The 26219-nt window shown below is 46.2% G+C and overlaps 2 protein-coding genes across 5 annotated transcripts; one reads left to right on the top strand and one right to left on the bottom strand.

Annotated features, from left to right (window-relative positions):
- The first annotated feature begins 226 nt into the window (after nt 1-226).
- Nucleotides 227-9534, top strand: srpra (SRP receptor subunit alpha). The gene is made up of 15 exons (XM_066709537.1): nt 227-384; nt 488-617; nt 2689-2772; nt 3278-3441; nt 3530-3687; nt 3809-3977; nt 4171-4315; nt 4538-4656; nt 4901-5019; nt 5442-5528; nt 5827-5999; nt 6581-6794; nt 7318-7481; nt 7750-7848; nt 8281-9534. Exons 2-15 carry the CDS (start codon nt 495-497, stop codon nt 8407-8409), a joined length of 1947 nt encoding a protein of 648 aa, XP_066565634.1. The 5' UTR covers nt 227-384; nt 488-494; the 3' UTR covers nt 8410-9534.
- A 966-nt stretch (nt 9535-10500) lies between these two features.
- On the bottom strand, nt 10501-22045 carry fam118b (family with sequence similarity 118 member B). 4 transcript variants are annotated; one of them, XR_010817429.1, is made up of 9 exons: nt 21835-22044; nt 19980-20063; nt 18411-18663; nt 14227-14454; nt 13654-13782; nt 13217-13514; nt 12047-12109; nt 11479-11594; nt 10501-11056 (listed from the first exon to the last, which is right to left on the bottom strand). XR_010817429.1 is itself a non-coding variant. In XM_066709566.1 (9 exons), the coding sequence occupies exons 2-8, from the start codon at nt 20054-20056 to the stop codon at nt 11517-11519; spliced, it is 1080 nt and encodes a 359-aa protein (XP_066565663.1). In that variant the 5' UTR covers nt 20057-20063; nt 21835-22045; the 3' UTR covers nt 10501-11056; nt 11479-11516. The 4 variants fall into 4 exon arrangements, 3 of the variants coding, with proteins under 3 accessions (XP_066565663.1, XP_066565655.1, XP_066565645.1); XM_066709566.1 differs by having other exon boundaries at nt 13217-13468; nt 21835-22045; XM_066709558.1 differs by having other exon boundaries at nt 10501-11594; nt 13217-13468; nt 21835-22045.
- Between the last annotated feature and the right edge of the window lie 4174 nt (nt 22046-26219).

The raw sequence follows: 26219 nt of genomic DNA, 5'->3' as shown, positions 1-26219 counted from the left end.
ACGTCAACATGCGACACGTCGTGTTCCCTGATCACGTGACGGGGGGAAATATTTAATATAATGTATTTATTTAAGCCAGATTCGCTGTCAAGTTTGAAGGGATCAGTTCTGTTTTGAATACTATTTAATTACATATTTGTTCTTTTTTTTATGTTTTATTTATTTATTCGAAATAGTCCCGTATCACATGACGGGGAAGAAATCTCCTGCACCTCTGCCATCATCGGAAGCGAAACGTCATTTCCCAGACTGCAACTGACGTGTCTGTATCCCAGTGTCAGGCGGGGGGGGGACGTCTTCACTGTTTTTTATTTTATTAAATCGATTAAGTCATATTAAAACACCCCTGCTTGCGGAGACAGTGTTATTGGGCCGTGGCAACAGGTAGGGGTTGTTTTCGTGTTCCGATTGCGGCGCTTTAGTCGTGTTAGTGTTATTTTCTGTACTCGTCCTGTTTTTAACCGCACGAACTCGGCTCCCTCCGCAGTGACAAGATGCTGGATTTCTTCACCATCTTCAGTAAAGGGGGCATCGTGCTCTGGTGCTTCCAGGGGGCCGGGGTCAGCGGCTCCTTCACCGGCCCGGTCAACGCGCTGATCCGCTCGGTCATCCTGCAGGTGAGACGGACGCGGGGGCACATGTGACAGCTGTCAGTGCGCGGTGCCGGCCCGAAAACACACCCGCACCCCGCACCCCACACCCCACACCCCGCACCCCACACCCCGCACCCCACACCCCACACCCCACACCCCACACCCCGCACCCCACACCCCGCACCCCACACCCCACACCCCACACCCCACACCCCGCACCCCGCACCCCGCACCCCGCACACACCCCGCACCCCACACACACCCCGCACCCCACACACACCCCGCACCCCACACCACGCACCCCACACCCCGCACACACCCCGCACCCAACACCCCACCCCGCACACACCCCACACCCCGCACACACCCCGCACCCCACACCACACCCCACACCCCGCACACACCCCGCACCCCACACCACACCCCACACCCCGCACACACCCCACACCCCGCACACACCCCACACCCCGCACACACCCCGCACCCCACACCACACCCCACACCACACCCCACACCCCACACACACCCCACACACACCCCACACCCCACACCCCACACCCCACACCACACCACGTTTTTCGGTTTTTACAAAGATGTTTCGGGCCACTGTGACCCTTTTATCTTCTATTTAGCTTTATTCTACGCAGGTTTAAGTAAAAACAATCTTCCATCTGTCATTTTAGTCTAACTGTGTGCTTTAGTGCAATTATGTCTGCCATGTTTCTAAACTGCAACCCGAATAAAAAGCAGAGCTTAGCAGAGCACCCTCGCCCCTGTCTTCGAGACCCCCTCAGTACAGGTGGGCAGGGGGCTGCGGCGCTGTAAAAGATGTGGAGTCGAGGAGGTAGTGTGCGAAGGTGAAGACGATTGTGATGGTGATCAAGATGTTTGTGTGAACGCACCGCCGTCTCTCATTCAACGAATACAAGGACATGGACATCAAATCAAAACAACCCACTGCTCCTAGTGTGGGTGAGACATTCAGATCCAAAGATGGTGACAACATGGACATCACCCTCAAGTCGATGTAAGCTGTCCAATTCTAACATCAACCTGGGCATACTGGACATGTCATCATGTGCGTCCATGACATCAAAATCCTTTAATGTGCCTGGAGATGTTATTATTATCTATGACTTGGCAGACGCTTCTATCCAGTTTTCAGTGTTGGGATAGACGCTGGTTACAGCCCTCATCCAAGGGCGAACAAGGCTACTTCGTGCCCCAGCTGCAGTAGCTGTGGTCCAGGAGGTCCGGGGCGAAGGAACCAGTTCAGGATGACCTACTGCTGTGGCCACCAGCGAGAAACGTGCAGGACGCCAATCCCATCCTTCTAGTGATGTCAACAAGACCCCAATGCCTGTGTGGAATGCAGGAAATATCTGCAAAATCCCAGGCTCACATTGTGACCAACCTGTGCAGTTAGAGGCAGTTCAGAGGAGAGCAACCAGACTTATTCCAGGTCTGAAGGGAATGTCCTACTGAGAGACTGAGGAACTGAACCTTTTCACCCTGGAACAGAGGAGACTACGTGGGGACTTGATCCAAGTCTTCAAAATCATGAAGGGCATCGACCACATCAAACCAGAGGAGCTTTTCCAGATCAGCAGGGACACACGCACCCGGGGACACGAGGCATTCAAGACAGAAAACAGGAGACACTTCTTCACACAGAGAGGCGTCACAATCTGAACAAACTCCCCAGCGATGTGGCTGAAGAGACAATTTGGGAACATTTAAAAACAGACTGGATAGGATCCTTGGATCACTTAGTTATTAATGGACACCAAACGAGCACGATGGGGCGAATGGCCTCCTCTCGATTGGACACTTATGTTTCTTATGATCTCTGCTCTCTAGTGTTCGCAGAGGGATTCACTCCTGTGACTCCAGATATGAACAGGGACTGTGCAATGCATTATTGTTACTCTTCAAGTAAAAAAAATTGATGTATGCTTTCCAAATAAATTATCTTTTTTGTACAGTACTAACAACGCAATGGGGTTCAAGTAAAGTTGTTTGTGTGTGTGTGTGTGTGTGTGTGTGTGTGTGTGTATATATTCACACACTTTTTTTATTTTTATTTTTCTTCAAGGAACGGAGTGGGAACAACTCCTACACCCATGACTCCTTGAGCCTCAAGTATAAACTGGATAACGAGTTTGAGCTTGTATTTGTGGTGAGTGACTGTAGAAGCATTGCTCAGGATGAAATGTGGAAAGTCTCTACAAGAACTCGGCACATGGCAGCCACACACCTTCACCTGTTCAGCCACGTGTGACTTCTCTTGTATATAATGTTTTTAAATGGTTATTTTACTTTCTAATATTATGTTTTCTATATATAAAATAACATGGTGATCAATCAAAGTCACACACTGATCAATATTTCAATCAAAGAGACTCTTTCTTTTTGACTTGTGTCAAGATTTGTGTTGTTTTTAAATCTTGCTTTTGCTGCATGCTGTGAATAAGGAACTCTTCATCAGTTATTCTGAGACTGGACCACGACACTTTAGTTGCACAATAACTGCGTGCCTACTGGGGTAATAGTAAGTTATTGGCACTGCTTCTAGTATAAGGCAGAATCTGTTTTAATTAGGGCACGGATTCTTGTTCCTTGGTTTGTCTAGCAAACGTCTCAGAGTTGGGAATCGGACCGTTTCTGTTCTGCCTGCTCTGCAGGTGGGCTTCCAGAAGATCCTGACGCTGACGTATGTGGACAAGTTTATAGATGACGTGCAGCAGCTGTTCCGGGATCGCTACAAGAACGAGCTGGAGCACAAGGGGGCTCTAAAGCTGCTCAACTGCAACTTCGACTTCAGCAAAGAATTCCACCAGCTTCTCCGGTACGCGGGTCGTAGCACTCACCGGGACGCGGCGTCTCGGCCTCGCCTCGCTCTGTGCTCTTCTCTGACGGTGTGCTCTCTCTTGCAGGGAGGCGGAGGAGAGCAGCAAAGCTCGAGCCCCCGTCTCCATGAAGGCCTTCAACCAGTCCCAGAAATCCCAGAAAACTGTGAAGTCCATGATAAAGACCAACGGAGGGGACAAGGTCAAGGAGAGCAACCAGAAGAACAAAAAAGCCAAAATGGAAGGTGAGTTTTCAAACGTTCTGTTCAATTAATTGAAATGGGGGAGAGAGAGAAACGCATTCAGGCTGACAGAAGCGTGAGAGAGGGCTCTGTTACTAGATTGACATTCTCTCTGGGTCTCCAGCCCCGCCCCTGGCTGTGGAGTCGGTGGGAGGCTCTCCCAAAGGCGGGACCTCCGCTGGATCCCTCAAGACGGCGGAAAACGGGAACCGGGGCCTGTCGCCGGAGGAGATCGAGAAGAACCGCGCAGAGTTCTTCCGCAAGCGCATGGGAGGAGGCACCGAAAAGCCCAGGTAAGGGAGCAGTTATATCTGGAGTGTGTGTGCATTGTGGAGAGAACAAGTTGTAGGACTGAAAAGGAACCGACCGAGCGGACTGAGTTTTGAGTCCGTTTGAACGGCACTGGGGTTTTGCGCTGGGGCCTGCCGTGCCCGTGTGTCTCAGCTCTCTCTCTCTCTCTCTCCTCCATCTTGCTCGCACCCACAGCAAGTCTCCGAAACCGCCGTCGAAACCGCGGGGAAAGGAGAACCGCGTCTGGGACATGGGCGGCAACAGCAGCAAGCATCTGGACTACAGTGAGGAGAACAACTCCTCCGCCGGGGGCGCCGAGGAGGACTTCGCCGCAGATCCAGTGAGTGTGGGGGGGGCAGCTTGTCTGGGGGGGGGCGTTCCGAGTCTGTGCCGGAAGACTGATATGCCTGCGTATTGTGTGGGGGCTTTAACCAAACTGTGACATGCATTCCCTGAGGAGTGTAGATTGCCTGGGCTGACACCCCACGTGCGATCAGTGTGGGGTTGCTGCCAGTCGCTGTCTCAGTCCCAGCTCGGGGCTCATTCTGTGGCTCTGTCTCAGGTGGTGCAGTGCAATTCCATGAAGGGAGATCTGCGCTCTGTGGATTACGAGTCCAGCGAGGAAGAGGAAGAAGAGGAGGAGGAGGAGACTGTGGTGGTCTCCAACACCAGAGAGAAAAGGTGAGGGAGGGGTCTCACCGAGGAGATGTTGTAGCCTGAATAGTTTTGTATTATCACGGTCTGGACAGAACAGATGCTTTTTTAAATGGATTAATGTACTATTGATAAAGCTTGCTCTGATAATGATCAATAAGGCCAAAATATACAGGGACAGCAGCTCGTATGAAAACCATGATGATACTTTGTAGAGGCTTTCATTTGCTTTTGTCCGGCAAAGTCTCAGGTCGTTTGTATCTCTTGCCAGCTCCAAGAAGGGTGCGTTTGGGGGCATGTTCGGCATGCTGAAGGGTCTTGTGGGCTCTAAGAGCCTGTCTCAGGAGGTTATGGAGCCAGTGCTGGACAAGATGAAGGACCATCTCATCGGTACGTCACCGTCTGCGCGGTTTCCCCAGCACGGGACTGCTCACACCCTGCAGCGCCGCCGTTCAACTCATTATCCACCGTTCAGTCAGGAAATGGCTAGTTTGTGGCAAAAGCCCTGTAAATCAGTGGTGTGAAATGTCTGCAGGAGTCAGGCATAACTAGATTTGTGTTATTACTAAAGTGTTTAATTCTGTGTAGCAGTGTACTGACAATTCTGATATTTGTATCGTTCTTGGTCTAAAAGCAGTAAGACTTATCATTTGTTTGTTTATTTAATATTTTGAGTATTTATTTTTGCATCTATTGCATGTTAGGTATAATTACGAGATTTTAAGATCATGGGTATATACAGGTGACATGCTAATACCTGTGACCTGTGGCAGTTTTAGATATGCCTGCTAATGCACTGTTGTTTATTGCAGCTAAGAATGTAGCAGCTGACATTGCTGCTCAACTCTGTGATTCAGTGGCCAAAAAACTGGAGGGTAAAGTCATGGGAACCTTTACCAGTAAGTCCCACCACCCCACTCACCCACTTACCTGTCACAGTGCACAGGAAAAGACCCAACACTGTACCTGATGCAAGACGCTCTAATGTAATGTAGAGTCCAGTAACCTCAGCTCGAGATCACGTTCCTGTGAGATTCATTTACTTCCGAGAGTTTACATTCTAGAACGCAAAACAACGGAATCTCATGATCTTAAATGGAACCTTGACGTACAGTTCAGAGAATCCACGTCCCCCCCTTGCGATCGACACTCTTTAAGAGCCCCCCTGCTGACCGTGCCCTGTCTCTCCCCCCGTAGCTGTGGCCTCCACTGTGAAGCAGGCCCTGCAGGAGTCCCTGGTCCAGATCCTGCAGCCCAAACGGCGGGTGGACATCCTGCGGGACGTCCTGGAGGCGCGGACCCAGCGCCGGCCTTTCGTCATCACCTTCTGCGGGGTCAACGGGGTGGGGAAGTCCACCAACCTGGCCAAGGTGGGGCCCGCCACTGCCCTGCACCAGCACTTGGGCCGCAGCTCTCTGTGAGAGACAGGGTGCCCCCCAGGAGCGCTTTGTGAATTTCACAAAGCGCTCCTGGGGGGCAGCCTTGCTATTCTTCCTCTGAACTCCTGTACGCCGCTATCTCCTATAGAATGAGCCACCTTCCTTCGACCACACACCCTGAATTATCACCAGGGTGAATGAAATAAACACAGAGGTCAACTTTAAATTGGGTTCCGCAGCAGATGGAGTCCAGGGACTGGAGCTACATTCAATTTAAAAACAAAACAAAACAAACAGTACTGACCATGTAGAAAGTAAAAAAAACACCGTCACGAATGACATTTGTGGTGTAAACAACTTCACCCTGACTTTATTTCACCATCAGCCAAACCATTTCAGATATCTGCCCACCTTTATATGGAATTCAAGTGAAATCCTGTCATTTACGGATCCGAGCTGGATTTTGGCACCTCACCTAACTGTCCCCTGAACCCCCCCACCCAAGTATCGGAGCGTTGGCCTGTGAAATGACCCCCCTGCTGGCTCCGGCCTCTCTGTCCTTCCTCCTCCAGATCTCCTTCTGGCTCATCGAGAACGGCTTCACGGTGCTGATTGCGGCGTGCGACACGTTCCGCGCCGGGGCGGTGGAGCAGCTGCGCACCCACCAGCGCCGCCTCAACTCCCTGCACCCCCCCGAGCAGAACGGGGGCCGGCCCTGCGTGCAGCTGTACGAGAAGGGCTACGGCAAGGACGCGGCCGGCATCGCCATGGAGGCCATCGCCTACGGTAAAGCAAACGCTGCGGTCCCACTGACCTGCACGCAGATGGCAGATTCAGCACGAGTCTAGCGCTGTCTTAGTTGTTAATGGACACCAAACGAGCACGATGGGGCGAGTGGTCTCCTCTCGAATGTCAACTTTATGTTCTTAATAAAATATGCTCCAAAAAAAGACATCCAGCAAATCGGAGCAAACTTAAACGCATGCTTATGTAAACCTGCCCAACTTAGTTTCCAGGTGAAGTTTAAGAAACGTAAGAAAGTGTACAGACGAGAGGATGCAATTCACCCCATCGTGCTCGTTTGGTGTCCATTAATAACTAAGTGATCCAAGGATCCTATCCAGTCTGTTTTTAAATGTTCCCTAATTGTCTCTTCAGCCACATCGCTGGGGAGTTTGTTCAGATTGTGACGCCTCTCTGTGTGAAGAAGTGTCTCCTGTTTTCTGTCTTGAATGCCTTGAAGCCCAATTTCCATTTGTGTCCCTGGGTGCGTGTGTCCCCGCTGACCTGCTGGTGTCCTCCTCCACAGCCCGCAACCAGAACTTCGACGTGGTGCTGGTGGACACCGCCGGCCGCATGCAGGACAACACGCCCCTGATGACGGCGCTGGCCAAGCTGATCGCCGTCAACATGCCCGACTTGGTGCTGTTCGTGGGCGAGGCCCTGGTGGGCAACGAGGCGGTGGACCAGCTGGTAGGTGCTCCGTGTCTGGGCTCTCTGTGATCCAAGTGGAATGTGACTCGAGTGCTGTTTGGCCAGTCCTGCAGTGGTGGTGGCCGTGTGTGCCGATGACATTCCAGCAGGGGGCAGTCTTGTCCTCTCTCGCGGGAGCGGATGGACACGCGTTCCCAGACTGTAGACTCACTGCCCGGTGCACTCGGTCTCTGAGTTCTGCCGCTGGCGCTGTTGTCTCATCATGTTCCTCCCTACACGGCGCTGACCTGTGTCTCTCTCTCTGCAGGTGAAGTTTAACCAGGCCCTGGCCGATCACTCCATGTCCGACAAGCCACGCCTCATTGACGGCATCGTCCTCACCAAGTTTGACACCATCGACGACAAGGTGCGTCCCCCCGTCCCCCAAAATAGGGATCGCCTGATATGGCACGTACAAAGGCATCCTTTCACTGTAACACTGCTGAAGTGCTTAAGGCTCTGTCAACACTATGATTCAATGATGGATCTTTTTTATTTTAAAGGTAGGGGGTAGGGGGGGGTTCATGGTCTGTATAGATGTGATCACAAACAGTACGCTGCTCTGAGAAGGTCTTACCCCGGACCCCCTTCATTGGGAAAGACTGGAAAGCAATAAAAACAGGGAGTTGAAATGAAAAGCAGGCCCTCCTCTTTCTGCCTAATTGCAATTGGCATGCATGTAATTATTCATGACACTTAACATGCTCCCGGTGTTGGGGATGGAAAGGCCAGGATCTTTACTCTTCCTCCTCCAGGTCTCCCGTGAATAACCTGTCCTGCTTCCTCTGTGGTTCCTCAGGTGGGCGCTGCCATTTCGATGACCTACATCACCGGGCAGCCCATCGTGTTCGTGGGCACTGGGCAGACCTACAGCGACCTGCGCAACCTCAACGCCAGGGCTGTGGTCAGCGCCCTCATGAAGGCCTGAAGCCCGGACCCCCAGGCCCCGAGAAGAGATGCTGACATCGTGAAACACCGCAAAGAGAAAAGAAACACGCTTCGAGAATTCCAGTCCTGCTACAGCGGCTTCCATCCTCACACCAGACCCACCGACCAACCGACGCGCACACACAGGCTTTCGAGCATTTCGACCCGGGCAAAACTGCGCTTGGCTTACAGCATGCTTTGTAAGTTCTGAACTCGACATCCACGCGTTTCACCCCTTGTCCCCTCCGAGCCCCGGGGGCCTCCGACACTGACCCCCAACGCGCGTCAGCTTTCCAAACCGGCGACGGAGAGCGGGAGACCCGTGGTAGAGAGCTCTGATGTCCCCCACGGTTCTTTTTATTGATAAACATGTTCGATTTTTAAGGAAAGTTATATTCAGGGATGAAAATGTTCGTTTTGGTTTACACAACTCCAGTTCCAGTTCCAGTGTTCTCATTTTTTGGCCTAGGTTGCCTTTCCTTTTCTAAATGTTCCAAAAAGCAGCAGCATGAACAACACCTCGAACCCCAGATCCCAGCACAGAGGTCTGAAGACACCAGTTTTAAAACCTCCACCCACATCTGGCCGAACTGAAATGTATTCACAGCCAGGCCCCCGGAGAGAGCCCAGTTACCACAGTGCCTATTGATGTCCACAAACCCGAGCACACGACTCCGCTGCGCGTGAAGGGTGTACAGTAGATCATCTCAATCCGGCTCCGAAATGTCCCAAATCCTGTGTGTCATCTCACATCTGCCTTTCGGTTTTGCTCTTGCACCTGCCAGGGCCTACTGTGTAATAGAAACTCCACTGACACAGCCAGAATAGCAACTCGAGTCCGCTTTCCTTTTTTTGGAAGGCGCATCCGTGTGACTCGAGAACTGTTTTGCCGGCAGCCCACAGTGGCTTACAGCAGCCCTACACCTTTTGTCGGGGCTGTTCCAGAGATTTAATTTAATTTTTTTTTCTTTTGTTTTCCAAAAGAAATATATAATACTAGTCTTAAAAGCCTCCAATCCCTTTAATTCTACAGTAGAGTAATGAGAGAAGCGAGAGCTATATAGAAAAAGACGTCATAATTTATGAGAATGTACTGCATTTCTTAAATAAAGCTGCTATGATGGCCGGTCTGGTGCATTTGTTTTTCTTGCCCTTCGTAACAATGGGCCAGTCTTGACAGCGGTGTTCTTGAGTGTGGAGGCAGGTGTTGTTCACTTCCTATCATGTCAGAAAAATATGGAAGTAGGGTGGTAAAATGCAAGGTCACTATTGGAATGGTTAGGAGAGTACGGTCTTTGTCTCGGGCAGGATATGCGATATTACATCATTGCCTTCTCACTCTGTATACAGTATATTGGAATATAAAGTCAGTGGCAAAGAGGGGGTTCACCTTCAGCATTCCCCCTGCTTAATTTTAAGAAATTAAATACACCCCTTTTGGCACATTTCCTGTTAAGAATTAATTCTAGTGCCGGTTCTCATCTCATTTATATTTCATGACATCTGGATTTGGAAGGCTAGTCTTCAAGGCTAACCAGGAAGGGGTGTTATCATTTCTCCAATATATCAGTAGGGAAACTATATTTGTCTACCTATAAATACTTGCCATCACCTCATATCTTCAGCTGTGAGCCCCTGCTTCCTCTTCAGCATTTCCAGAGGAAACTGTGGGATGAGCATTTACAGTTCCACACTCTCCACTTCTCTGCCTATTTTAAGGACAGCTCAGACCAGAACTTCACAGAAAATCCACCTAAAAGGACACTCTCCTCCTACAGCTGAACGCTTACACCACTTCAGCTGTCTGCAGGATCTCCACTGGTCCTCCTCTGATAGTAAATCGCCCAAATCAACATATTCACGGTCGTGTCTTAAGGCATCTCCGAGTTTGATGGGTACTGCGAGTTTATCTGCTAAAAACACGTCATCCACCGAGTTTTACATTATCTGCCATCCGCACACTATTTCCACACGAGGGACAACTCGTCCTTTTTGTTTTCAAGGTGGGTAAACAGCTCTATGCTTAGGGCAGAAACGCTTATCTCCGTCCAAGTCTCGGATTGTGTAGTGGCCTGCAGCAGCAAACTTGAAATGGAAAAAAAAGAAACGTTTTATTTCAAAACCGTACATATAAATACACAGATCTCTAGTAGCGAATCCCACAAAACAATACAGGCAATATTTTAAATACAAAGGCTTAAAAAGTGTACAAATACATCTTTTAAATCTAAGCAGCCTAGTCCCTCATTGAATGTCTGAATGCACAAGAATCTTTATGTTTTAAAAGGTAAAAGCAGGAGCTCCTCAGTGGTCGATAAAGGGTAATGAACTCTTGTATAAGCAAGATAATTCAGAGATATCAGGCGAGTGTTTTTTTAGACATCAACACAGGGTTTTGCTGAACTGGTTTTTTACAACAATAAGATTGCGCAGCAGGGTGCAGACTTTGGGGATTGTGAGGGGTGGCCGTTCTGAGAACTGCCCAGTGAGATTTTGTTTTCATCCAAGTGTCCAGAATGAGCAGCAGTCAGGAGACCGGAAAGCAAATCTCGCTACGAGGGTAAACAGGAAAAGGAGGCGCCATCTTCCTGACACGGCCGAGGCGGTCTGCACACTCGCAGACAACGAGACTCTCCGAGAGGGGGTTTCTGGTGATCAGAGACGATATGCAGCTTCAGGTGGAGAGAAACCCAGACACCCCCCATCCCCTTTTCACCCGTCTCAGGCTCTACAACTAGAGATTATGAAATGTTTTGCAACCACTTCAGACAGCATTCATCGGCTCCAGCTGCAGCCGACGTGTCTCTCTCTGAAGTCTTCTGCAGGCCTTTTGCACTCCCTACATTCTAAATTTCTTTTTATTCTCTCTCTCTCTCAACATTCATATTTACTGGAACTGACTGGGAATGGATTCGGTCAAAGGCTCTTGCACATCTACCGTTCCTCCCTTCATTGCATCGTACAACAATTTAAATAAGACTTTTGAGAAAAACTGCAACATTTCCCCCTCGTTATAAGAGTGGTTGTGGGCACAGCGATGCCTCCGGATACGGGCCCTGCGTAGTCAGACCTGGCCGGTGAATTGAGCGGCCTCTCAGAGCCCACAGGTCAGTGATCTGTGAGGACACGGGCTCTTCCGTCCGCCGCTCCGTCAAGAGAAGAGAGGAGAACCAGATCGCTTGCTTCCTTAAATGAAACAAAAGATGAGGAATTTGGTTTATAAAAAGCAAAAGCGGAGGTTCATAAAATGCAGAAACAAGCACAATGTGTTTGAGGGCAAAATCAATTGATCTCGGAGAAATGCTCCTTGTAATCATGTACCGTGGAGTGAAAAATAATCTGTTGTTGACTGTGACTTCTCCTATGCCCCATCCCTGTAGCTCATATCTTCACTGCATCATGTCCACACTTGTTTCCTCTTTGAACTATGATGTGTTGCTTTGTATTTTATATTAACTGTACTTCTGCACTTTGTATTAATGTTTATTTTGAGTTTTGTATTGAATTGTACTGTTGCTCTTATTATTATTTTAAATCAACTACATGCTTTAACAGAAAAGAAAAAGTGTACTGGGTGGCTGAAGTAACAAATCTATGATTAGTACAATTTGTACAATGGAAAATAAGCTTCCATTTACCTTGAAAGAGGCTTGTCTGTGAATTAAATCCATTCTGGTTTTCATCATCTTGAGTTGGGGACCCTGTGAAAAACAAGCGGTCAAATAAACGTACAACAGATCAGCATCCCGATAATTACAAATCGACATGCTACAACAAGGAGGATGCAGGCATCAGCGATTTGTTTTAGGCCTGGTGGTTTCTGTGGACAGACTCCTGCAAAGACTGCCTTCAAAGGCTTAATAGGATAGCAGGACAGGGACGAACGCACGGCGCGCCACATGAGCAGATTACGCCTAGCTTCTCTACAGACCACGTGACTCCGAGCCTGCGTTCTCACAGCGCAACCGACCCCATGGGCTGGATTAACGACTCCGACTCTGTCGACCGTAGTAAATTACACCAATCAAATCTACTGTCGGGAAGAAGCACTCAACTGCTGTCCTGGCACCAGAATCCCCTGTTTGTACTAAAAATCTCAATCAGAATGCCTCCTCATCTATATGGCAGGAGCTGATTCAGTCAGGGTCACATTACTGCATGTCTGAACCAGTCTGAACTAGTAAAACCCACTGAGAAGAAGAATGTTTGAATGGAACGGTTTTAACTTAAAGTGGAAGTAGAGCAATTCCCAAAATCAGGGTTATATGCGTCTTTATGTGTTGGTAGAGTGTATAAGTAAGATACACACCACTCGTCCAGATCGATTCTATCACATAAGCAACTTTCAAAACTCAAATGTGAAACATACCAAATAATGGCCTGGTAGAACTACAAACGAACCGGATTTGCCTTCCCTCCTGCAACCTCAGTGGTCCTACTTCCAGATAGTAATGATAGTTGACCCAAACAATATGAATGGTTGCCGTGTCCAGGGCTGTGCAGCGAAGGCAGTATTATTCTTTTCTCCTTCCCATATAACACAACACGCATATAACATGCACAAACACGCATAAAACGAATTTTAGGAATCTCCCTACTCAAGCCCTGAGGGAGAATCTGAATGCGAGCTTGCACTCACACTTGGTTTGGTACCTCAAGCACGCTGATCAGAGGACCCTGTATGCAACTGGAATAATTCAGCCTACATAACTGGACTGATAAAAGCACTGGAGTCCTAAAAGCAGTGATGCAGGGGCGACAGATTGAAGGAGTCCAAGGGTCACTGGTGTACAGAGGACCATACCCACCCCAGCCATTGCCCACCACGTCCCGGGTGCAGATCTCGTTGGCCAGCCGCTCAAAGTACTCCGGCAGGTCAGCGTACTCGTTCCCGTAGGAGATGACCTTGATGCCCTTGTCCAGCATGTTGTCCCGCAGCTTCTTGAATTCGCCCACGTCCTCCCGGCGCACCAGCATGAAGTGCTCCAGGTCTGACTTGTGCTTGACCGCCTCCAGGAAGAGCGCCTGGAACGTGGTGTCGTCCACCGTGCGCCCGCAGCCTAGGAACACGAACGACTTGGTCTCGTACAGCTTCTGGATCTCCCTCTGCACAGGCCCAGGGACAACAACCCCGTCACACAGTCAGACACACAAGACAAGATGATACACAGCTGACCACAGCGCTACATGAGAAAAACTTTCCACAGAGCACGCTCCCTCCACGACCCCCCCCCCATGCCCTCACCATGACCTCAGTGTTCCTCAGGACGTTCTGGTATCCTGCGGGGTGCAGGACGATGCCGCTGGGGTTGGTGTAGACGCCGTGGATGTGCAGCACGCTGAGGCGCCGCTTCTCCTGGGCCCACTCCAGCACCTGAGGCACACAGCACAGACCACTTGTCAGCACGGTTATAAATAGGCAGCGGCAGCACCGTGCGTTAGGGCGGCCTATTGTGTGTGTTTGTGTACACAGTTCACAGCTGGATGATATTGCACAAAATATACTGGTGAAGCAGAGAGGGAAAGACATCTGACCTACACATCTGACTCAAAAAAGCAAGCACACAATTGCCAGAACTGGGGCATAGACCAAATCCAAACGATGAACGGCCCACGAACCCCACCACATTTGTAGTTTTAAGTAGTAGTGACTTCTGATAATAAATTAAACCAAGAGAGGGGACAAATTTGTACATTTTTTCAAACTGTAGGGGCGAACGTTTGACTAGGTCTTTGCGTCGGCTTGAAACCCAAAACACCACCCCCCCCGGCATGTGACGGTTTTTGTTCCGCCTACGCGCCGAGCGAGCGCATGCACCTTCTTCTCGTCCGTGAGGTCCAGCGACTCCAGCTTGGTGCCCTGGTGGGCCGCGTAGATTTCTAGCAGGTTGTCGAAGTTGGTGGTGAGGACCAGTGCGCCGCTTTCCATCAGCTGCAGCACCGAGCGCAGGAGGTGCTTCCCCGCGTGCTCCATTTTGGACTCCAGGTCGTCGAACACCTCGTACAGACAGTCCTTGAAAAAGGTAGAGCGGACATTGCCCGTGCGCTGCCGAGGGGAGAGAGGCCGGGTCAATAAATCCATTAAATCGGCCTGGGTTTTATACCATGCATTGGTCTGCTTCTCCCCGAGCATGCACCATCTCAAACCACTCAAGTACACAGGAGGACCGATACATTTCACATCAGGGGGAGGCAGAATTAAGGATGTGTGTAGAGCTAAATTCCAGAGATTTAAAATATAACAGATTGGTCATAAACAGGAAAGTAAAAGGAGGAAGTTTGTCTATATATATTTCATTCACAAATTTAGAGACAGTGACTGAGATTGAGAGAGATTGCTTGATGTACACTAAAACAGTCAAGGGGCTTTTATTATTGCAACAGCGAGTTGCTTGACTGGACTCTATAGATTACTTTCTTGTGCAAAGTAAATCTCATTATACTGAGCTGGGCACAAGCATCATACCTGGCAACCTCCCTCGGAAACAGTGAGCAGCTACTATGAATAGCTGCAAAACTCTCCTATTTCCGGCTTAGTAGGGCAATGGGCACGGAGAGGTCCCGAGATTAGATCTAATTGGCTCAAGTGAAGATTCATTTCCATGGGAGGTACCTCATTGCACTAGCGTTTTCCATTGTATTCAATCCCAGGTAAAAGCCAAATATATTAGGTGTACCCCCCAATCCCCTTCACATTCAGAAGATAGGAGGAAAGAAAGGAGAGATTTAGATGACAATCATCAGATCACAACAGAGGAAAAACACAGGAACAAAAGCAGAAGACAGAATCACTGGCCTTCAGAAGTTTCCACAAAGTCATGACTACGATTTTGAAGTTTAAAATCTTCACGATCCACAGTAAGTGTTAGATTATGTCGCCTCCAGATTCTTATTTACCATCTACTAGATTAAAACGAGGTAAGCCTCCAGGACTTGGGAGACAATAATCATTCTTATCTCTTCCTGCTTCTTAAAACTACCATCTGAACAAGACAGAGACACCCTAGGGGCACTTGCTAACTTTTTGCATGTCAAGATCACCTTCAAAGCATTAGTCTTTCATCACATCTTAAAGAGAGTACACTTTACATTAATGTTATTTCTGAGTCAGGAAATATCAAGTAGTTTGATCATTTTGTTTCCATTCAAAGCTTGCCACCAAGAATCAGAACAGCATATTTTTACATTTATTTTTTTTCCCCATTTTCTCCTGAGCAGAGAGAATTGCAATGAAGCAACCAGAGCTTGTCAATCCAGCACCTGCTCCGGTACCATGAGGTTATTCTCAACCACAGAACGAAGAACACATCTTAGCATCATTTCTATGTGTCAGTTTGACCTTGATATTTCACATAGTGGGTTAATATCCAGAATGGTTTTGTTAAAAAGGAATCAAAAACCCCAACACCACCAGAACAGCGGACAAAACAAACTAAAACAAGCTTTAATCACATCAGCAAGGACAATGAGAACAGCTGGCACGACCAGGAAACATAGGCTTTTGTTTGCACAACTCCATGAGTATTCATTTGAGCAATATGGCCGGTACAGCAAATCTAAATTACATTTACATCTCGTAAATGTTATACAATTTAACAGCAGCACTCAGAGGAAGTGTGCAAGGTATTCATGTGTCATTCTTCCTATTCTACCATTTACACCCACATTGTGAGTGTGAGGTAGGTTGTGTAGATCAGAAGAAAAATCCAATTTAAAATCATCAAAATGTCAACAAAATGTGAAAAGGTCCAGGGGAGCAAGTCCTCACTGTACAAATCCATTGCACCAAACCAACAGATTTAAATCTAAATCCCTGCATCGGACTTGGTGCTTTCAAAAGCAGTTGTGTACAAGCTAATTTGGGTCTGTGTATGCAAAGAAAAGGCAGTAGCACTGCATCAGATTCCTAAAGAATAAAGGAAAGTAATTTGCATTCATAACACCTCCACACACCCCCCCCGCACACTGGAACTCTCTGTCCCTTAACTTCTCATTCTACAAATCTGTTCACTGCAAGGCTTTCCTTTACTCTGCGATACTTCATCACATGCCGACTCACTGCCTCTCTGGGCTCAGCGCTGACTTCTCTCCTCTGCCGGCTGCGATTTATTTATTTTCTTAGCTTAGAATTGTTTTGCCTTTGAGAAATACAAGCTTAGAGAGAACACTTTGATCATGCAGGTGGTTTATTTAGTTTTTTTTACAATTCACCAGCAGTTCTCTTCACTTCTATCTAACCACTCACTCCCGGACCCCCTGCAGTCTGGTCCTCACTCTGCTCACTCCACCGGGACCGCTCTCCTATCTGCCACTGACTGACTTAACTCTGCCGGTGCGGCGCCCCCTCCCTTCTGTCCTGGTTCTCCTCCCATCTCATCGGCCACACCGACTAGGCGACGTGGCGAGGACCTGCATCCACCCTTCAACCTCTCTCAATAGGTGTACCCCAAGGATCTGTCCTGGGCCCCCTCCTGTTCTCTCTCCCCCTCACCACTTGCCTGACATGGGATTCATTTAAAAACACTGATCGATTTAACATTTATACTTTGTCTTGAACTCTTTTTGCTATGCCTTACTGCAATATCACTCACAGAAATGTGCTTTGAGTGGGAGTTTATAATGGAACAGTGCAGGAATTATTTTTGTATATTGATCAGCACTGAAGCCTTAACACTGACTGCAAAAGAGCAGAAATCAAGACAGTAATGGTATGTTTTCCTCAGCAAAGGAAACAAAATGCAATCCAGTGAGACAAAGTATGTAAACGCACCGTGACAAGACCGAAATAGGAAGTTTTTGACCCAAAGGTCACATAGTTTGGCTTCTGTTAAATGAGAATACAGAGAACAAGGCTGTACAGCACAAATGCGTCCAAGATATTTCCGCATTTATTGTCTGCTTTGTGTGGAAATTCATATGAGCTAATTTCTTGGCTTTTCAAACGCTTTCAACTTCCTCTGGCTTTATTCATGTAGAATTCATTACTCTTTCTACATTATGATATGAGGGTGTGTTCAAGGTCACAACATGGGTCACAGAGAACAGTGATTCCCAGTGTTTCTGAGCCCAAGTCACACCTACTTGACAAAGTTTTGCGAGGCACGCCAACCCCTTCCGCCTGCCCACCCCACTGGAAACATTCAGTGAGAAAGTAACCTGAACCAGTGACAATATCAAGAGTTGTGCTATTCTTGTAGGAATTATGTAATAAATTACGTATGTGGGACACGGACAATTAGAAAATGTATTATCTAGGTGTTAATTTAATCCATCTGTATGCCTGTATTAAGTGAATATTTCTATGTTTACAGTAGACAAGTTACCTACTGATGTAATGAAATAAGCCCACCTACTTGGCTTCAAATAGTTTACAACACCTTTGTTTAAGTCTGTACCTGTAAATAAAGAAAGCTCATTCTTATTTATGTATTCATGATGGCATTTTCTTGTGTGTGGATTTCCCCAGATTCTGTGGCACTCCTCTAGTGTTTAAATTGGAAAGATGTATTTGTTTTAACACCAAGCTATTTAAACACAGTAACACATAACCACTCATCAACATCTGAACTGATTCAAAGCACACAGAGTGAGTTACTGAAATAACCCTCTTTTAAAACGAGGGCAAAATAATATATTGAATTGAAAAATGTTGAATAGAACAGAATCTAAAAAAAAAAAGTCCACGTTTTTGTTATTTTCCAGATTGCAGGGGGTTTGTTTGCATAGGATGGAAAGTCTGGCAAAAGAAAACAAAATGGTCACCCAATGTCAGGTGGGTCGAAGTTTTGATTTAAAGTGGGCCTGACTCAATTCAATTCAATCATTTCACCTCCTGCTAAAATACGGATCTTGGGACTTGAGAATCACAATCCAGTACTAGTTCGACCTTTAGGACCAAGAAATCGACTGAAGAATGACCTGAAGTGAAAACTGGCAGCAGGCCCCGGTAACACCCCAACTCCCCCATCCCCACCCAGACCAGGCCTGCGTTTCCCAGCTTACCGGGGACAGCTTCTGGATGAGGTCATGGGCCACGTGCACAAGGTTCTTGTCTTCCTGCAGGCTCTTCTGGAAGCGCCGGCTCTCCTCCTCCTCCAGCAGGTCAAAGTCATTGGCTGCGTCCAACAGCGCCTGGATGAGCCCCTTCCAGGAGCGCAGCGCAGGGACCTGGGGCGCCACGGCCGAGCTCACCCCCGTGCCTATCACCAGCACCAGCTCGGGGGCACGCTTCGTCTTCAGGCTGGGCAGCAGCTTCCTGTGGGGCAGGTCAGGGCAGGAACTCATAGGTCATCCTTGCACGGGTCTCACCGCCGCTCAGCGTGAATTACAGCAACACGAGGCATGCGCACAGGGAACGATTTGGTTATTGTTGCTAGTTTGCTTGAATGACACCTTAATCCAAAGCTTCACGAATTCAGAATTCAGTGTATGAAGTTGTAGGAAATGGTCAATGTTCAGGGAGTGGTTTGACACCATGTGTAAAAGTCCTAAATTATGCAATGTTACAGTGCAACTCAAACAAAAGCACGTGATAAAGTGGCTGCAGTAAATGGGCTGAAGGATTACAACAAAACATCCCTGAATAGCTAGCATTGTGTAGACCATGTAGCATGTTGTCTACCAAAAGGTATGCATCACTATTTATAATGAATAGTCATGCAGTTTCACTTTACTGGGTTTATAACTGTTTAGAAAGCTCAAAACAGACATGCTGGCCTAATTTCTTCTCCCCAAATGATCATGAGGAAGTAATAGTACGTCAGTTTTCTTTCATTGGTAATTGAGGTCTGAATGCTGCATAGGATCAAATGTAATTTCTTGTGATTATTTGAAAGCAATGGTTCGCACGCAGGCTCTTCGAAATTCAGAGCATTTTCACATCCACAGACAAAACAAAACACATTTACTGACAATGGAATTAATCTAAATAGGAAAATACTTACTCTGGGCTAACTTAAATAACTTATTATGGAAAAACAACCACAGCCAATAAAGGCCACAGCATTAAACCATGATGGCTTTTTTCAATTGATGTGTGAAGAACTGCATTTCTTTCCCTGTGTATCTGTGTAAACAAGATCACTGTCTCGCTGTGCTCCGGTCCTGTGCTATAGTTCAGCCCTGATAGCCAGAAGAACAGTGTCTGATAAGAACCAGTTTTCTCCAGCAATTTGGGCTTGATACATCGTACAAACCCCCATTATATTAAACATTACATATGACTTAATTCTCCCTGGTTTGAATATATATAGGTCATCCTGAGCAGTTGTCAGGTAGAAACCGAACTTGCACTCATCCCGGGACAGACATGTGGGCCTCTTATCTTTCTCTCCTGTCTGGTCTGCATAAAAGTGACTGTAGTTTGTAACTTAGACTGTTCTTGAGATCACCTCTTGAACCTCTTCCTTGCAGCTGCTTGTAATAAAAACCTTTTGATTGGAGGTGCATCTCTCTGGATTTCTGTGACTCTTCAATGTGCAAATCATTAACCTCGACAAACACACACAGAAAAGAACAACACCAAGGAGGAAACAAGAGCAATGCGCTACGGCCACACAAACATGCGGTTACCTGGGTTTCTTGGCAGCAGAGTCGGCATTGTCAGGGGCTGGTCGCTTCTCCGTCTTCACCATCGCCAGTGAGGCCATCCGGCTCCTGCAACACAGCCACAGTCACACCACCATCATCACACACTATTCCCAACGACCCCTGCAACACGAGCCGTGACGGTCTACTGCAGTGGTTCTCAAACCTGTCCTGGAGTCCCACCTACCCTGCTGGTTTTTGTTCCAACTGAGCTATAAGTTGTTTAATTGAACCCTTAATTGAATTTTATTTGATTACAGTTGACTCTAGATCAGTGGTCTCAAACTCAATTCCTGGAGGGCCGTGTGTATGCTGGTTTTCATTCCAACCGAGTCCTCAGTTACTTAATTTGTCCAATTAATTTTTCTATTTGACATATTTAAAAAATATATTGAGAGGTATTTTACGGTTGATGGTCTAAAATTGCATTTAATTCATGGTAAAGTTGCTTATAAAATATCCCAGGGCCTGGATAGGTGTTTAAATGCGTCTAGCTAATTAAACAATTAGAACAATTAAGCCAAACAAGTTGGTTCCTTAACACTTTTCTTATACAATTTTATACTTAACTTAAAATCTGTACTGTTAAAAATAATTAAAAGGCTCTGATTTAGGAAATCATTAGTTCAATTAAAAGGTTCAATTAAGTAATTGAGAGCTCAGTTGGACCAGAAACCAGCAGGGTAGGTGGTCCTCCAGGTCAGGTTTGAGAACCACTGGTCTACTGAAAACAAGTCATAGCAGTCATATTACATAGAAATCCCTTTGAGCCATATAGTTTATCTGAAAGGATAATAATGATAACTAATAAAATGCATGATCTATAATGATATATATTAGAATGTATTTTACACACTCATTTGGCAAAACACTGTCTAATTCATCACTGGATTTGGAGTCACCTTGCACACACCGACCAAGACTTGCAAAGCCCTGACTCCGGTGTCAGGTTGTTCTTTCCTGGCTTGTTTTGTGCATTATCTGCCTTGTCATAAATAAACACCAATCTGTTGACTGCCCTTGTACAGGACAAGATACAAGCTTACGAATATCAACCAAGGGCAGTGCAAGAGAAAAAAACTCCTTGGAAGTACAAAAGGAACATGAAGCGTCATAAAAACAGATGCAATCCTCATAAATAAAAGCACTGAAGGCTCTGAGCACAAGATAAACACCATTAGGAAGGCTGGCCATGCATCCCCTCGGTTTCTATAGCCAGGAGAAAGCGCACTCACCTGCCACTCTCCCGGCTCCTCTAATGGAAAATGCACTAGAGCCGGGGCTGGACGTGGAGGATGTAAAACCCTATTAGTATCTCAGCAAATGTTTATTCTGCTTTATGACACTGCCTGTCCCATCTGTTGCTATGGACGAGCCCCACACCGCCAGCATCTTTGAATGCACCAAGACATGGCCGGGTCTGGCAGCAGGGGACAGTTGTTTAAACACGACCTGCACTTATAACATCCATGTCTGCCAAACACAATGCATCTGGTTTGCAATCTCTAAAACGGGAATTCATTTCCCAAACACGAATAACGAGTTTCCTTCATATTTGCCTGATATTGCAAGTAGTTTGTATTTACTATTGCGTTGCATTAAAGCAAAGTTACCTGTGCAAAAACATTCAAAAAGAGACAAAAAGGACACACGTGTACAGTGCAAAACATGTGCAGTTGTCGTTAACTTCATCTGAACAGGGATGGCGCTGCCACAGGATTAAAGTTAATCAAACAACAGCCAACACGTTTTAAAACAAGATCCACTGAAATCGCCGGGACGGATCCGGCAACATGTCAGCAGTCTCTCCACTTCAGTCCCGACCACAACCCTCACTCACCCCGGCTGAGGCAACACACGTACTGGACCGGCGAGACTTTTGTTTTGTACGATTGTTTCTCCGATGTCCTGCTGACGAGTCGCTCTTTCACAAGCCCGTGTTGTCTTTATCTATGTGTCGTCTGTCATGATCCAGTTTTTCTCGCACTGGCCGGTTTCTGCGCCTTTAAAACAGCAACCAGTTGAATCAGATACTTCAACTACGGCGCCCCGCTCAGGACAGGCAGAGCGGCATCGCAACGCGAAATCACAGCCGAGCGGAGGAGTAAAAGAAGAATGACAGAGCAGAGGATAGTGACGTTGTTATCAGCAGATTTTGACCATTTCCGATCATATATCCGAGTTTTGCTTTTTGTTTCCCATTCCTACAGCTTATTTCCAAACATAAGTAGTCATGTATGTATGAGTGTGTATTTAGTTTTATTTCTGATATCCCAAATTTTGAAGTGTTATGTCTGACTGTGTGTGGGTGCATTTGATAAAAGCCTAACAACAAAAAAACACCATATATAAATTGTTTAGGACTGCCATGTAAACTAAACAACTAGCATCTTATGCACAGTCAGTCTTAAGACTTTTATTTGTCAAAGTACTGTGTCACAGGAAATTGATCTCATTCTCCTACCAGCAAATTCACTGTCTACTTTATCCAATTTGCTGCACAAATCATGTGAGAACAAGCAGAGTATTGCCCTCTTTCAGGATCTTTACAATAATAATGACAATAATAATACATTTAAACCTTAATTCTCTCCACTCTGCTCTCCTTAAGCTAGCCTAGACCATTTATTGAATTGAAGCATTGGATACACTTATTTGCAGCTGTATTATCCCACTGCGAGGCTGTGGCCCGTCCTCATGTGAATGACAGCGTTTAAATAGCTGCTACTACTGCCATAATGTGAAGTTGAAAATGTTAGTCGAGTGTAAGTCTTCAAGAACTATTGCTCAACATTAAGAGTCAACTAGAAGAACCGCCAACTGATTGTGTTGATACCAGGAGAAGGTCAGGCACACACATTCCTTTTTTTATGACCGAATTTAGCAATCTCTTATCTGACTTAGCCATACATTATGATAAACTCATTATTTTGGGGGACTTTAACATACATATTGACATTAAAAACGACCCCCTCATTGTTAGTTTCTTGTCCCTATTGGAGTCTGTAGGCTTCACTCAGCATGTGTCTGGACCCACACATCGTCACAATCACACACTAGATCTAGTTATTACCCGTGGGGTACAGATTCACAACCTAATAATATCACCCCAAAACCAGACGATTTCCGACCACTGCCTTATTACATTTAAGCTGCCTGGAGTAGAATTAGACACACAGGAGAGGAACATAGAAACTGGCTGCCTAAATCCCACTGCTATTCATAAATTCACTACCCTGTTGCCAAATGCTAGCTTTATCAAAACAGGATCTGCAGATGAATTATTAAATAATTTCAACAATACACTAAGCACTGCTTCAGATACAGTAGCCCAATTAAGGACACGACAAATTAAACCAACAAAACACTCACCATGGTTTGACGAACACACTCGCTCACATAAAACAGAATGCTGTAGATGTGAGCGTAAATGGAGAGAAACAAAACTAGAGGTCTTCCACATGGCATGGAATGACAGTATAATAAGATACAAGCAGGCCCTGTCCTCTGCTAGGTCTGCCTACTACTCCAATTTAATAGAGACGCATAATAATAACCCATGTTTTCTTTTTAATACAATAGCGACACTTACTAACCAGCAGGTAAAGCCTTCAGAGGTTATCCCCCCCAATTTCACCTGTGGTGACTTCATGGATCATTTCAATAGCAAAGTTAACAGCATTAGAAAACAGATAGAACAGGAAACATACACAGATACTATAGCTGACACATGCAGTCCTTCACAGCCCCTGCCTACCTTGGACTCGTTTAACGTAGTAAATCACCAGGAATTGGTCTCCTTAATTACTAAAATGAAAACAACAACCTGCGCACTAGACCCTATACCCACTAAACTGCTAAAACAATCTCTGCCATTAATTATTCACAGCATACACAATATTATTAATCTCTTTATCCTCAGGATCTGTTCCTGATTCATTTAAAATAGCTGTAATTAAACCACTTCTTAAGAAACCCAGTGCCGACCCTAACCAACTTAAACACTCGACCTATCTCAAACCTTCCCTTCCTTTCTAAAGTTCTAGAGAAAGTAGTTGCAAACCAACTGCAAGCTTTTTTAACCGATAATCATCTTTATGAAGAACTTCAATCAGGCTTCCGTTCTGGCCATAGTACAGAAACGGCCCTGTTAAAAGTATTGAATGACGTGTTTCAGTCCTCCGACGTAGGGCACGCCAGTGTTATTATTTGATTAGACTTAAGTGCGGCTTTTGACACAATCGACCACAAAATCTTGTTACACCGCTTAGAAAACCGTATTGGCCTGTCTCGCAATGTGCTTTCATGGTTTAAATCATATCTCTCAAACAGACTCCAATATGTGCAGATTAACGAGGACCACTCAAATTTAACTGAGGTTAAGTACGGAGTCCCACAGGGCTCAGTCCTCGGACCTATACTTTTTTCATTATGCATGCTCCCTTTAGGTGATATAATTCGATGACATAATATTAACTTTCACAGTTACGCAGATGACACACAATTATATCTGTCAGTAAATCCTAACAACACCATAGACCTAGAAAAACTAATTTGCTGTCTGTCTGAGATTAAAACATGGATGACAACAAATTGTTTTATGCTTAATTCTGACAAAACAGAAGTCATAATTTTAGGAGACAAAAATCGAACTGTTCATCATGCACTAACAAAACTGAGTAATGATAACTTTAATTTCTCCCCTAAGGAGATGGCACAAAACCTGGGTGTCATCTGTGATCATAATCTATCTTTTGAATCACACATTCAGAATGTGTTGAATGTTGGCTATATTGGCTTCTCTTCACCGGCTGCCCGTGCACTACAGGATAGACTTTAAAGTGCTCTTATTAACATTTAAACCACTAAAGGGACTGGCACCTCCCTACCTAAAAGATCTCCTTATCGAATACACTCCAGGTCGGCCATTGAGATACAGGAAGCCGGTTACTTAGCGCTCCCTAAAATACACAAGAAAAGCGCAGGTGGTAGAGCATTCAGTTATAGGGCCCCGAAGCTTTGGAACGATCTTCCAGCCAATGTAAGAGATGCCCCCTCTGTCTTAGCCTTTAAATCACGTCTGAAGACTGTTTAGTCTCTGTTTTTCTAGCCCATAGTGCTGCCGGTGTGCCATGGACATGCAATGCACAACTGTCTTTGGAAATGTCCTCCACTGCATGACCAGTATCTGAGCACGTCTGCCCTCTTGTCTTCCAGCAACAGCCTCCTCTGAGGGTCCAACGAGGCACCTCGTCCCCCACCATGGAAGTCTGATGAGGCACAACTAATCCCAGAAGCACCTCACCACGGAGGGTCAACGGGGCATCCACACCCAAGGTTTGACGAGCCATCGCAACCCAAAGCCTGTTGATGGTCCAAACCCTCCACCCCCGATGGCCAGCGAGAGGCCTCCTCCAGAGGGAAGAGCCAGCCAGCAGCACCGATAAAGAACTTTCTGATCTCCTTGCTGATGTAATAACTATACTGCCTGGAGGGGAGGCAACCATTAGGCCTAGGCCCTAAGCCGTGGACCCCCAGAGATTCATTTTCTCCTACATGCCATCCATAGGAGTTTTTTGTTTTTCTCTCCTCCGTGCCTAAATGGTTTATTTACTTAAATGTACACTCACTTTATTCTAGATCATGTAAAATGTTTACAGGTCTATATTTGATTTTATTGTATTTATGTTTTTTATTTTGCTATACGTTTGTTGTATGTTTACCAGTCTGCAAAGCGCTCTGTGGCTACCCTGCGAAGGGCACTATACAAATAAAAATGGATTGATTGATTGATACACACACAGAAAATAAATAATAAGAACTCAAAGACAGACACAGACATTCCCTGAGAAATGGCCTTGGATTTCTGGGAAGTATATATATGACTGGAGTTGATGCCATGGTCTACTCCAGTGATTCCCAACACCGGTCCTGGAGGAGCCCCTACCCTGCTGGTTTTTGTTCCAACCGAGCTCTCAATTACTTAATTGAACCCTTAACTGAATAATCTGTAAAGTTTTGACTTTTTTAATTGTGTAATAAAAAATGTAGTTCTTTAATAAGTTATTTATACAATTCTATATTTATCTTAAAACTGTTTAAATTAATTAAAAGGCTCTGAGTTAGGAAATTATTAATTCAATTAAGGGTTCAATTAAGTAATTGAGAGCTCCGTTGGAACAAAAAACAGCAAAGTAGGGGGTCCACCAGGACAAGGATTGAGAC

This window comes from Amia ocellicauda, chromosome 1 (assembly GCF_036373705.1).
Source record: "Amia ocellicauda isolate fAmiCal2 chromosome 1, fAmiCal2.hap1, whole genome shotgun sequence".
In the NCBI taxonomy this organism is placed as follows: domain Eukaryota; kingdom Metazoa; phylum Chordata; class Actinopteri; order Amiiformes; family Amiidae; genus Amia; species Amia ocellicauda.
The sequence above is the reverse complement of the archived record's forward strand: the minus strand, read 5'-3'. Positions and strand labels throughout refer to the sequence as shown.